Raw genomic sequence first — 14,363 nt, forward strand, 5'->3', positions numbered from 1 at the left:
TGTTAACTAACTCCAACGTCTAATCAGGATTTGGAGATTTTTTGCCCCCTAGTGGCCAGAACTATATAACTGCAGCTTTAAAGTGTGCACAAGTTAGCATCCCTTTTGCGAAATCATCGGAAACTGTCTAAAACAACCAAAAACATGCCGTAAAGTACAAACCACACACCTGATGAGGACGCACTGGTTCTGCAGCCTCTTCCACAGCGAGCGGTAGCACTCGTTGGCGACAGCGAAGATGTGTGGGGAGATCTCGCCGAGGTGGTGGCGGCTGTAGAGCTCCACCGCCGGCCGGTCGTAGAGGCCGGGCAGCGGCTGGTAGGGATTCACCGCCGCCAGGATGGAGCCGATGTACGTCTGCAGATCAAGAAAGAGAATGAAGACGGTTAAATACAGAGCAGAGATTCATCAGCAAAGAATTTAAACAAATTGTGATTTACAGTCATTCCATTAAAAATGTCTATAACATGGAGTCAGAAACAATCATTGGTACCCTGGATGTGTTTCTGGTTTCTGATAATTCACCAGAGAAAACTTTGAAAAGTGCATTCTGGGTAAACTTTCAGGGCTCATATCAGCATGTGTGATGGTGGTTGGTCATAGACAATAAAAGGTTCATTTTACACACATTTGATACCAGGATCATCTTCTACACACGATTACGTCTGTGTTAAAACTATTTTCTGATATCGGCAAATTTTAAATGACCACAAAAAATACCAAAAACAAACTGAAAGAGGCACAAAACAACCACAGACAGACACAAAATGAACCAAAAGAGACACAAAACAACCACAAAAAGACACAAAACAACCACAAAAAACATGCAATGACCACAAAGACAGAAAACCCCAAAGAGACAACCTGAAAGTAAGAGACACAGAATACCCACAAGAAGAAGCTGAAAAGACAAATAACCACTAAAAGATGCAAAACAATGAACAGAAAGAGACAAAACAATCACAAAGAGACAGCAAATGAGCAGAAAGACACAATCATTTTTCAATACTCATATTTTAACTCTGCTGAATTTATCTTCTGACTGTGAAACGCAGACAAAACAATGAGAACAGTTCAATCTCATGGATCAAACCAGTTTGCAGCATTCAGAGCTTGTTGAAAAGTCTTTAAGATTCTCCTCTGATAGTGTTCAGTTCTGGTTCTGTTTCCATCCTCAGATTGTGAAGTAGAACAATGATGATGTATAATCTGGGTATCAGCACATCCTTTACAATGATACTGCTGGAATTTTCAAGATTTATATATTCAATTCAATTCAATTTTATTTGTATAGCGCATGTTTACAACAACAAGTCATCTCATATAGAACTTTACATTTTGCGAGTGTTAAATGATTCTTTTAGCAAAAAACATATTTGACACACAAGGAATCGTGGCCAGAAGATGACAAGTTTTAGAAAACAAGATTAAAAAAACACCTGATCCCTGATTCTGATGGAACTTCTCTCAGATTTGATTCATTTTTACATAGAATGACCCATTATAACATGATTAAAAAACCACATGACACTAGTGTGAAGAAGTGCGTCTTCCACATGTTCTGTATTTAAGTAGGAAAAAGTTTTATCCTTCTTTTTCTTTTGCACTTAAAAGAGTTGCACAACATCAGTTTGTAGAAACCCTCTGATGACAGGAGTAATAGCTGATCTCATAATTTAATCATAATGATGGAAGCAGAACATCTGTGCTGCCCGTTGTTGTTCAGGTAGAAGCTCAGCCGCCCCAAAGGCTGCACATGACCCAACGCACAGAGTCGTAAAAGCCTCATTAAGCCGTGAGGAAGCTGGACAACAGCAAAGACAACAACACGTGACCTCGGTCCGTCAGGAAAATCAGCAACACATCTGACCTTTTGTTTTTCTTTTCTCTAAACCCCCCGCAAACTGCACATTTTCCAAACCAGCGTCGGATTTCAAAGTTCAAAGCAAAACAAGCCAAACTGCTGAAATAGAAGCTTGTGCAGCCAGAAGAAGTCTTGGCTGCGGCTTCAGTGCTGCGGTGGTGACTAATGGATAAATGGGGAGGCTTTGGAAAAAAAAAAAAAAAAAGAAGGCAGCACATCAGCATGCATGTGTGAGAAAACCGCCGGATGTTTCTACCACTGGCGTGGGTTTGAAAAGCCGTAAAGGTTGCAGCAGAATCATCCAGGTTCTCACAGTGGGTCGGGGCAGAAACACTCGTCGTCGCCCGCAAAGGTTCGAAAACGGTAAATCAGAAGAGGTGCAGTAAACAGGCTGAGAGAAGCTTTCCATCTCTCCGACATGCTTACATTCCAGGAAAGCTACATCTTTAATGGGCTTTTCCATCAAAACAAGAAAAACACGTGAGGAAAAGTCATGAGTTTACCCCGGACAACCCCCCGAAACACATGAAACCTGCACTCAAAACCTACATCCGATGCAGCTACTGTTTCCCAACATTTGTTCCACAGATCTACAAGCACAAAAAGGCAAATATATGTCGCTAAACCTGCAACAACTCTGTTTTTTTTGCCACTTGGGTGCAGTAAAAAAAAAGTTTTAAACAAGTATTGCAAGCAACTTTTCAGTTAATATGTCAAACTGGCGAGCAAACAGCTGCTCATTTTACAACAAGCAATAGTTATAAAGCAACAATAATCTGTTTTCTGCAGCAGGAACTCTGTTTTTAGAGGAGATAAAGTTTACTTACGCGTTAACAGAACTAGAGTTAGATCCAGTAGCAACTATTTTGTCTACATCAATGGAAACACAAAAGCTCCTGAAAATGTTTGCACCACCTCATGCCTGTCTGAAGCTCCTACAGGTAAAAACTGCCTGATAACTGTATTTTATGCCACTTGGGTACAGCAGAAAAACACATTTTAAACAAGTCTGGAATGCACGTTCTAAACTGATATGTCAACCATGTGAGCAAACGGTCACTTAATTAAACACCACAATGACATGACCAACAATATCAGAGATGTAGAGTTGTGTTTGATCTGATGACTGATTCCTTTGTTTTTTAGCTCTGATTTGGTCTCCACCAAGCTGTGGGGAAAATATATCAATTGATCAACTACATGTAGAAGCAGGTAGTCGTCACGTTTGAGAAGCTAACTGTCCTAACTTATTTTATTGTCATTTCAGTGCAAAGCAAAGAGCTGCATGTTGGTCTGTGTGGGTTTTTTTTTTTTCAGAATTCCAATTAGATTGATACCAGTTATTTGTAATTAATGAGGTTGGCAGCCGATATTTAGGACTAAAATTAAAAAAAAAAAAAAAGTTTTGTTGAAATGCTTTTGCTAATTCATGTTTTCTTTTTTTCTTCTTTTTCTTTTTTTATTTGCAAACATTTAACAAAACATACAACGGAGTGAAATGAAAAAAATGAACAATCAAAACAAAAAACACCATATTTCCATATATTTCCAAATATTTACCACATAATTCATGTTTTCTGTGTTTAAATAGAAGAGAACCTTTCTAATCCGTGGTTTAAGTACGGTACAAAAAGATTTTGATAAGACTTTACCCCCAAAAACCCAAAACAATGTTTCATGCCAAAATGAAAACTTGTTTTTTATGAAGTACTGTTAATTATTAGAAAAACAAAAAGTAATATGATTGAGTCACTATGAGTGTTCATTTGTCCAGATACAGTGTTTTTAGTGTGTCTTTACACTACAATACTTATTTTAGATTTGTAACTATTCAACATTACCTTGTAGAAATCTGTTTTCACTTTGACATGAAAGAGCCTTTTTTTTCAAGTTATTTATTTTTATTATTTAAAAAAAAGCCTAATTAGTAGATCACAATTTAATGTTAAAAAGTAATAAAAGGGAAAAAGTTTAAGTAGTAGCAGTTTTTTTTTTAAACAAACAAATAAAAAACCTGTAAAATACAGCTATCCAGTGTGACTCACTTTCCCCAGTATCCACAGAGGTAAAAAAAAAAGCGGTTTGCAGCTCCTTCACTGCTCATGGTTCTTCCTAGCGAAGCTGCAAAAGGGGAATTCCCTGTCATTTTCAACTTAAAAGGTGCAGTAATCATAAACCTCAAAGTCATTCTGCACTGGAACTTTAAATACAGACAGCTTTCAGTCACGGCTTTTCAAAACATTTTTGTTGGTGCAACTTGGACTGAAAGTGAAAATCTCATTTCAGTGTTCCCAGAACCACACATTAGGCTGCAAGCTGCCTGCAGGAGGCGAAGAAATGCATTAGGAGGGAAGAGGTTTTGGTGAGCAGAGCATCTTCTGCAGTCACGCCTCGACTCTTTCTTATCCTGCTGATCTCGCCTGAACCCCTCTGACATGAGTCAACATCGAAAAGCAAACAGAGCCGGCAGGTTTCTGTCAGTCACGCTCCTTTCCCACATTTTTTTTTCCTTCTTCCTCTCGCTTGTTTTTACTAAAACAAGACATTTTCTTTGCATTTCCTCGCTGTTTATTATCATTTCATTACCTGTGACACGGTTACTCCACCTTATTCTATTAGACTGGAGCTTCTTGCTAAAACAAGCACTTAAATTAAAAACAGAGAAGGCCTTTCCATTATTGTGGAGGTCAGTTTCCAAACTCTCTTGGCTCTTTCGAACACTCTGCCACGCCTGAGGTGAAACCATGTTCAGAGCTCTGAAGTGGAGAAACTCAAATTACAACCATAATAGCGATAATTGGGTTAATGTGCACGTATCGGGCCTGGAAAGAACACCAACAATAATATCACAGGAGCAGAGCAGTCTGTTGTGGGGACTGAATGGAAAAACTTAAAGGGAGTTTCACAGGAATGAAGAAAAACAGCTTCTGTCTTCTTGATTGTGTGTTTTCCAGACACCAGTTATCATAAATCTCTGGCAGCAGCTAATAATAAAAATACGAGAAGACTCCAAAATGTTGGATACACCTACAGACGTATTTCATATTTTGCTAAATTCAGTCTTAATGAAAGCAAATACTTGCTTTTTCAGGAATATGTAATAAAACTGAGCATGCATTCACAAAATATATATACATTTATATGGAAAAGGCTGCAGACAAACCATTTTTCTTACTGTCAACAAGCCAATACTCTGACTTTCTCTTATTTCTTTGAGGAAATAAATGGTGGTTTTCTTTTATAAAAATACCTCCCTGAAGATGTGCCAACAGATCGCTGCAAGCTACAAACAAGCCAATAAATCTATTAAGATCATGAATCTATCCTTTCAAATTAAATCACTGTTTCACTCATCACTTATTTTGCACTTTTGAACTTGTCCGCATCTATTTTACAGACTGATCAAACAATAAATGCATCAAGCTACAGAAATGATATGTCCCAAACAACGCTGCTTCATGGTGACTTCACTAGGTAATATACAGTTAAAGTAGAAAATGTACACTGTAAAAATATTAAAAAAAAGAAAAAAGAAATTGTAAAAACTTGGCAATGAGGATGCCTGAAAATATGTCAAACAACAGAATGCTTTTACACATAAAAACTATAAACTCAAGGACAATAACTGTCTGTAAATCTGTAAAATAATTATATTTTTTGCTGATTTGAATACATCAAAGAGAGGGTAATTTTACAGCCAAAGATTGTTAAAAAAAGAACAAATTATTTTCAAAAATATTGGTTTTTGATGTGGACATTATTTGGCCTGTTTTTGTTTGTTGTCAAAATGTACATTAATATTTATTTCTGTAATTTTATTAGATATGTGTAATTTACCAAAACAGGAAAAATCTGTAAAATATAAGAAAATATTCACCATTTTTCAAATTATTATTTGTAAAAACACAGACTTTAGATGTGAACATTATGCTGCTATTAACAGTCTAAATGTAAATTAATTTATTTTTCCCTGTGGTTTTTCTAGTTGTTACCTGTAATTTAACAAAACTGACACATTTTTAAAAATGCAAGTAAATTCTCTTTTAAAAATTCAGTTGAAAACATTTTACAGTGCAGTTCTCCTGACGCTCACCATCTCGGACAAACATCTTTATCAAATTCACTGCTCTGCTCATTAAAGCCTGAACACTAATCTGCCCCTCAGAGCCTTTAACTGCCCCACTGACTGACTGACCTACATTCAGCTTCATGCAAATACGTGTGATGGCAGTTGTAGTGACAGTATTTACATGAGCAGGTCCAGACCATCCTGCTTGTGCAAATCAGCACACAGTGTTGTCACGCTGCCGTACAGTGGCTCGTAAATCAGCCGGAGCTGTTTAAACAGCAGCTCTCTGCTCAGGTGAACGCCTCCGAAACATCCTCCACCAGCAGCGTAAACAGTTTACAGCTGGACTGATCTCTGGCTCTGACGCTCCGAAGCGTCCATCAGCTCGTCCTGTAAACGTCTCTGCAGATGCTCGTGTGGCGTCCTTTAATGTTTGGAGTCTTCCTTCAGCTCTTATTAACAGTCTGTGCAGAAAGTAAACTAAGAAACATCCAGCGACTCAAACTACACCTGGTGACTAAAACCTGACACACTGTAAAAACAGTGTAGTATACAGCATCGATGAATATAATACATGACGTCTCACTGGACATAGATGAGCAAAAAATATCCGTAGTTTGCAGATATTTGCTATGATTTATTGATTAAAAAATGCTACCAATTTTTAAACTGTTATTTTACCGATTTTCAACATTTTGGTAAATTATACAAAACAACTAGTAAAATCCCAAAGAGCCATTAATTATAGCATACATTATATACTGAAATTTCAGTGGAAATGAACCAGTAAAGTAAACTAGTTGAGAGTAAACAAAGTCTTTGGTCTCTCCTGAATGTGTGACACCTGAACCTGAACAACATCATCAGTAAAGTCACGTTTTCACAGCAGCAGCAGCAGCCTGGAGGTGAAACTTCACGCTAAGAGTAAAAAAATAAAGCCTTCGGGTGAAATCGTGCTTGGTCTTAACTCGATGAATTACTGGCATTTGGACCCAATTAGATCCCCCTGTAGGTCCGTCCTGGCAGCAGTTGCCGTGGCAGCAGCCTGGCTGGAAGTTAACTGGCTGTGACTCTCATCAGAAGCCCCCCCAACACAAACCGACCGCGGCCCCTCGTCCTCCATCGGTGGTGTCAAATACTCCCATCCATACCGCAGAGGTGACGCAAGAAACCGAATATCCACTTTGTACAGTGTTTGAGTTGTTTAACCTGTTGGATTCACAACAGCGGGTGTGCAGTTTAACTGCATTCAAACACTAAATAAACTTCAATAAACCAACCGTCACAGATTGAGAACAACGAAGTGGAACGTCTGGCAGGTAACCCTCTGAAAAAAGAAATGTTCTATATGAGCTAAAGATATTTTTCCACCTTTGTCCACAACCTGCTCTCTGGACACTGCTGCAGTTCAGCCGAGAAGTCTCTGAACTTTTGTAACCTCGTGTCGGCTGCAGCTGAATCAGTCGTGGCTTCTCAGTTTTGCCAAGGAACACATCATTTTGAGTTTATTGCAGGATGTCCTGCAAACTATGTATTTTTGGGCAAATTTAATTAAATTAGAAATGCAGAATAAAGGAATTTTGGTGAAAAATCTAAATTTTAAGCTTAGATGTGGTTAATTTTCCCAGTGGAACGGCATACCACAGATGAGTAGTTCAAACACGGACAGAAAGTTGAAAATCTGACTATTTTTGTCTATAATTTTTATTTATATTTTTACAGTTTTTGGCTCTGATAAATGGTGTCCTTTTGCAGATTTTTAAAATTGTTTCCATATTTGTCCACTACCTTCTCAGTGGACAATTTTGCAGTTCAGCCAAAGAGTCCTTGAACTCTTGTCAGGGAAATTGTGTTCCCAGATGAGTCAATCACGGCTTCCAGGTTGTGCCGAGGAGTTCAGAATTTTTATTTTACAGAATCTGAATGTCTTTAATAGGTTATTTTTTCTTTAAAAATGAGACATGGAGGGCCGCTGCTTTAGCTCACCTGGTTGAGCTGGTGACCCATGTCCTTCCCCCATTCTCCTCCCCCATCTTCCTGCCTCTCTCTCCACTGTCCTATCTAATAAAGGCAAAAAGGCCAATGTAGGCCATGTAAAAAGAACAGATTTTGAGATTTTAACCGAAGATTTGGTTGAGTTGTTGGTGAGTAGTTCAAGGACCGTTGTAAAGTCAACAATAACATCAGTTTTACACCATCTAGCTGTGCTGAATGGTTTCATTTTGGTGCTTCTTTCTTTTTTCTGTTACTTTCAGCTATTGGAATTGAATGCAATCATTGTCACCAGAGGATGAATCTTGACTCTGCTGATGACTCCTCCAGCTATATTCGTCTATTTCTATTCAGATTTCTGGCTGAACACATTGTTCTCTGTCAAAGGGTGAACTATAAACACTCTGCAACCAACTAATCTGCCGCCAAAGACAGATTATGAATAAAAGCATCACTTCACTTTTTGGCATCGAGTTTCTTCTATTCAGCAGATAACAGTTGCTGACAATTAGCAGATATCTGCTCAGACTGGCCTGAAGTAAATCCTTTGTTCCTCCGTTCTGCGGTAACTGAAGCTGCAGCGACGTCGTGTTTACGTGAAGGCGTCAGTGGCTGCTGACGGTGTAACTGTAGAGCAGAAGGAGGCATCCAGAAAAATGAGATCTCTCTCTAAGACAGAGCCAGATAAATGCACTGGAGGGAAATGAAGACCAGATGGAGAAGAAACACCGAAAGGATCAGACGAAAAAAACGCCGGCCAACCTGCCTGAGTGACGGCAGGAAATGTACGAGCAGGGGGGGAAGTTTCTGAGTTACCGTGTCACCGAGACAAATTCCTGCACATTTGTTATAGCTGGCAGTTGAAGCGACCGTGATCTGCTGGTTGGGTTTAATATGGCTGCTGACAGTTGTTCAGGAAAACACTCAGCGATGCCAGTTTGTATTTGACAGGTTTTCTGAGGACATGAAACTGTCAACAGCTAATAAAATGTGGGAGGTTTTGCTTCGGCTACAGTGAAATAAATGAAAATGATCTTGCAGACGATAAAACTGATGCTGATTGCGATGTCGAATGTGGATTTTTTTTTTATGCCAAACAACAGCAAACGTGACTCAGCAGCACATTTTCAGAGCTGGTTTACTGTCACAAAAACAACTCTGAGGTTGGTACCAGCTGAATTTATTTAAATATTACAACTTGGAGTCATTGATATCCTGAATATGAGCATCTTCACCTTCCCATCCACAAGAGTTACCTGATATCAGTTGCTTACATTGTGTATATTCTTAAAAAAATGATCAAATCAGTCACCAAACTGGAGGCACAATAGTGTTCTTGTGTAAAAATATTGATTATTTTCTGGGATAGTGGGCAAAATGGGTCACATCTGCTGTCTTCAAATTAAATTATTGATGGTCTTTGTAAGTTTAAAGGACCCATTCATTGCAGTTGTCTGAATCAATCATTTATAAAAACAGCTTTATTGACCACAATGAGCGAAATAATCTCCGTCACCAGCAGTAAATATGCTCGCTTTTGGAGACTGACAATCTCCTGCGTTACTTTCATAAGGAAAGAAAGTTCTACATTTACAGCTTTTTTGGAACAATCAAGGGGTCTCCAATCCTGGTCCTCGAGGGACACAATCCTGCATGTTTTAGATGTTTCCCTCTTCCAACACACCAAATGATCAGGATTGTTATCAGGCTTCTGTAGAGCTTGATGATGAAAAAAAATCAAAAAATCAAGATTTTACCTTTTAAATGTAACCATATGGTGTTTATGGTATAAGTTTGGAGACATGTCATAGGTGTAACAAGCCGTCAACACCATGTCTGAGCATTTACACTTTAAAACTGCAATGAACCAATGACAGTCTGGAATACACGAACTCTGACTTGCAGGGTTTTATACATAACAAACCTAAAGAATCAACTGTGTCAACTTCCAACTTGCTAGGACTTTTCTGTATCATCGTTCTTCTTCAGAGCCAGTTCCTGAATCAAACATGTTCTGCTGAATTACTTCAATATTACAACTTGTCATCGTGTAGGAAAAAAAACTTTACAGAGTTTCACCTACAGACTTTTAATTTCTAACAATTTTCCTTACAGCTAGCTTGTGCTATCAAATATTGATTCATCAATAAGGTGAATTAAGTGCATTAGTTCTTCTTTTCTATGCTGACAGTTCACGTTTTCCCAGTAACCTTCGACTTGTCTTGAGAATGCAACTACTGGCCAGAAGTCATTAACCACACAAGTCTCTGTCATGGTGCCCATTGCTAGCTAAACTCCCACAATGCTCTCTGCTTGCCAACATGAACTGCCTGTAGTCAGAGGCACAGGTACTCCACGCAGAAAGATCCCGGGTGTCCTCACCAGGACGCGAACCGGCGACCTTCTTGCTGCGAGGCAATGATGCTAACCACTGGTCCACCTTGCAGCCTCATGAAAACATTAACACTAAAAATGTAATTCTGCATGTTGGTTTCATACATTATGATACTGAACATGTGTCAAAGCCCACTAAGCTTGGTTGAATATTACTTTGGGTTAAAGGAGCGCTGTTCTTGGAGACTTAAACTCAATTACAACACATGAGCTCTAGCTGGCAGGCATCGACCATCACTAAAGTCTTTGTCATGGTGCCCCTTTACCACCTAAACTCAATGCTCTTTGCTTGACAGCATGAACTGCTCATAGAGAGATGAGTTTTTAGGGGTTTATTCAGGGTCCAGGAGGAGATCTTAAGGTTTACATGTACCATTCAGTGCTTTCTTTGTCGTTGTCTGAACTAACTATTGAAAAAAATGAAAACTTAATGCTGATAGAGGCCCGAGTGAATAAATGGATTTCCATCAACAGCAATAAATCCTCTGGTTTTTGGAACTCAACTTGCACTCAGATAAGAAGGCACTTAAACTCGTTAAGGCTTTCTAAGGGTTCAGTAGTTCCTTCATGCTTGATGTTCACACAAAATATCATATAAATGCAATATTGGTTGGACTTTCTAATTAGTAAATTACTACTCAGCCTAATTTAGTGTAATTATGCTGTGTTATGTTTATTCCTAACGTTAGAAATAGTGGTTTGAGATAAGGTTGCTTTGCCAAAAACCACATCCTAATGGCAGCTGAAAACCATAAAAGTTACGGATTTAAACTGAAAAAAATAAAAACTCTAATCAGCCAAGCCAAGAGCAATCTGTACAGCAGATTCCAGACAAATCTGTTTTTTATGTCAGCAAGATAACGGGACATGTAACAGATGGGTGGAGAACTTCTGCCAAAATTTAATTAGCGAACCAAAAATGCAAAAAATTGAGCCAAACACTGAATATAACCACACATACCATAACGTCTTTGTCAGATTCCAGGAATTCTTACACCACACATTATTTCAACCTGTTTTAAGCGAAACTATTGAAGAAATGCAGGCATTTGAACACAATCCACCTGTATGTTTGTACACAGAGTCTAAAGGGGATGACGTAAGGAGAGTTTTGGTAAAGTGGGAAGCTCCGTCGGCTGGAAGAACGTTTCTTCACATCTGATAGTAATCAGGACTCGGAGCTGAACGAAAGCTTTGGCTAAAACCTCTGAAATGTAAAAGTATCTTCCACACACTGCTGATAATAAGAACCAAAGTGGGTTTGTGTGTCTAAAGGAATGTATGCGTGGTTTAATTCCAAAGCCACCAGATATGAACTGTGGGAAAATAGAGACACATAATCCAACTAAATGATTGCTGGAATGAAAGTTGCAGCTCGTGTAGAAAAGAATTTTACACTTTATGAAAAGTCAACACGTCTTTCGGGAGTTGCATCATCTGTGTTTTTTTTCAGATATTAGAACACGAACCCAAGAAGGATTTCACAAACTATTTGCTTGTCTCAACAAAAGCAACAGATCAAATGAGGTGATTAGCAGCTGAATTATTCACGTGCCTAAGTTCGGCCTGTTGTAATCTGAGTTTCTCTACATTCCAGCGCTCTGTCGCCTACATTCAGCCCTGCAGTTATGAAGCGAAGGCTTGTGAAAGTGGAGCAGCAGCTGCTTGTTGAAGTCTGTCAGCAGACACTTGTTAAAATAAGCCGAGCGACTCGTGAGAGCGATACTGCTTTGTGACGAAACACCAGAAACAACCCGAGCTGGCAAAGCCTTTGTGCAAACCTGGAAGGAGAAATAATTAAGCTGCTTCTCTGATATCCTCTGTGAAACATGAAGCTGCACCTTCCTTCCATTATATGTATTTCCATTATATGCTAATCCACGACCTGTCATCTTTGTTCTGACTCACACAAGTGTTTTCTGATCTGTTTGGTTTGAGTTTAGGCATCTAAAACTGCTCAGTGAGGGTTAGATGTGCAGATGTCAACCCAAAATGCTCTCCAGTAGAGCAAAAACCACCTTCTTCTACAAGTAAACTGCATTATTCTCAATTATGTTCTGAGGAACACATATTTTCTGCCAGATTAGGTTTCTTGATCAACCTGTCTTTGCCACTCATTTTGCTGCTTGACTATTGTTTTTATTTCGCCAACAAACGAAAAAAAAAAAAGTTAGACAAGAAACTTCAAACAACTTGTGAAAGACTCGTGTTTTAACCCAAACTGTGGTATTTTCTTAAATCTATCCATGCAGTTTAGTTGCCTAAAACTTATTCTAACATGTAGTTATCAAAGTGTGACATTTTCCTGGTGTTGTTTTGGTGACAAAATCTAACTAAACACAAAGTGAAAACTAAAAATAAATGAGCGAAAAGGAAGTTTAAGTCTAAAAATGATGGGACGTGAACCCTGGTCTCCTGTATAAACGTCCTGTGGCTTAACAAAAAACTATTTGCATCAATATTTTTGAGTTCAGACAACTTCCAATGGAACTATGTAGAACCAACGAGCTGCATTGAGTTCCAGGAATTAGACTTTTATCTACAATCAAAGGCATTTTTATTTAACCATCTGAGATCCTTGGTAACTGAAAATCCTGAACTTGAAGAAGTTTTGTTGACTTACGATTAGTTTTAAATCAACAAACACAAAAATTTAAAATGAATTACACCTAATATTGAGTTGATGCAACATTATTATGTCAACAAAACTCATTAAAATCCTGTTTCCAACTTAAAAGCTGAATCTAAATTTGCAAATTAAATTTCTGTGTGGAAAGTTGTGGAAATAGGTCAGAGTGAACAAACTAAAGCCTTTTGATCACGTTTACATATGAAGGTTACAAAACTACACACATAAGTATGCTTTCCATGTCAGAATAACCTTGATTTCCAAAATAATCCAAAACGTCCAGCAGACACAACATCTGACTGTTTAGTGAACGTCTTATATTTGACAGAAAACAAAGGAATGAAGCGTACAAGCATATCTCAGATTCCTCAGATTCCTTCGTCGTCATTAAGGTCTGTGGGAACTTTGTTCAACATGTTTTTCTGCAGATTTGTCCAGTCAATAAAGACAACATCTCTCTGTTCGATTCTGCACTGTGAAGCCAAATCAGTCAACATGTGTGAAGGACGAGCAGCTCAGGTTCAGAAACTACAGCTCAGTGTTTAGCTTTGACCTGTTTGTTCCAATTTAAATGCATTTTTTTTAGCCATTTGTGTCACTTTTGTAGTTGTTCTGCATCTTTATTATTTCTGTAAGCTGTCCAGCTTTACATCACCATGCTGTCCAAAATGAAAAGAAAACTCCTTTTTGTCTACTTGCACTAACAAGCTGCCACAAGCCTCCTTTTAGTTTCTACAACATCAAGCATCCAGCAGCGTCTGTTGCATGAAGCTGCATTCAAAGCTTCCACTGACATCAGAAACATCTCAGTCTCCTTTTAAAACACTTCTAAAAATGTTCTCTGTTGAAGACAGTCACTGCAGCATCCAGAGTTTTCTAAATGCAAACAGACTGAATATGAAAACTCCTGCCTTTGTTTTTATTGATATGCACAGAAAATATGAGACACAAACAGTCCTGGTTGCAATAAAGAGTTCTTGATTTGACTGAACCCTGCTGTACTGGAGAGGTGCTGTCAGATGGAGGCTCTGTACAGTGTGTGTGTGTGTGTGTGTGTGTGTGTGTGTGTGTGTGTGTGTGTGCAGAGATGAGTGGGAGTTCAGAAAGTTATTGATGGGATGGAGGTCGGATGAAAAAAAGATCTGTGTGGTAAAAAAAAAAAAAGAGAGAGAATGTGAATGTTAGTGAAAGAAGAACTGAGAGGTCCACAACCAGAGATTCCTGAGTGAGAGACTGAAAAAATGGAGTGTGTGTGTGTGTGTGTGTGTGTGTGTATTTGTGCGTACGCTTCCACTGGAATCTGCAGAGGAGACGAGTGAGGCCACCAGTCGACAGCACAGCTGGTTACAATCACAGCAGCTCAAGACTGTACAACACACACACACACACACACACACACACACACACACACACAC

General features: G+C 38.7%; 1 protein-coding gene across 1 annotated transcript in view; it reads right to left on the reverse strand.

Annotated features, from left to right (window-relative positions):
• Positions 1–14,363, reverse strand: part of myo10 (myosin X) — a 159,675-nt gene that overhangs the window by 66,684 nt on the left and 78,628 nt on the right. The window contains exon 4 of the mRNA XM_008293275.1: positions 170–357. Coding sequence (XP_008291497.1) covers positions 170–357 — 188 coding nt within the window. The remainder of the gene's footprint in view (positions 1–169; positions 358–14,363) is intronic.

The sequence above is a fragment of the Stegastes partitus genome, unplaced genomic scaffold (assembly GCF_000690725.1).
Source record: "Stegastes partitus isolate 25-593 unplaced genomic scaffold, Stegastes_partitus-1.0.2 Scaffold868, whole genome shotgun sequence".
NCBI classification, from domain to species: Eukaryota; Metazoa; Chordata; class Actinopteri; family Pomacentridae; genus Stegastes; species Stegastes partitus.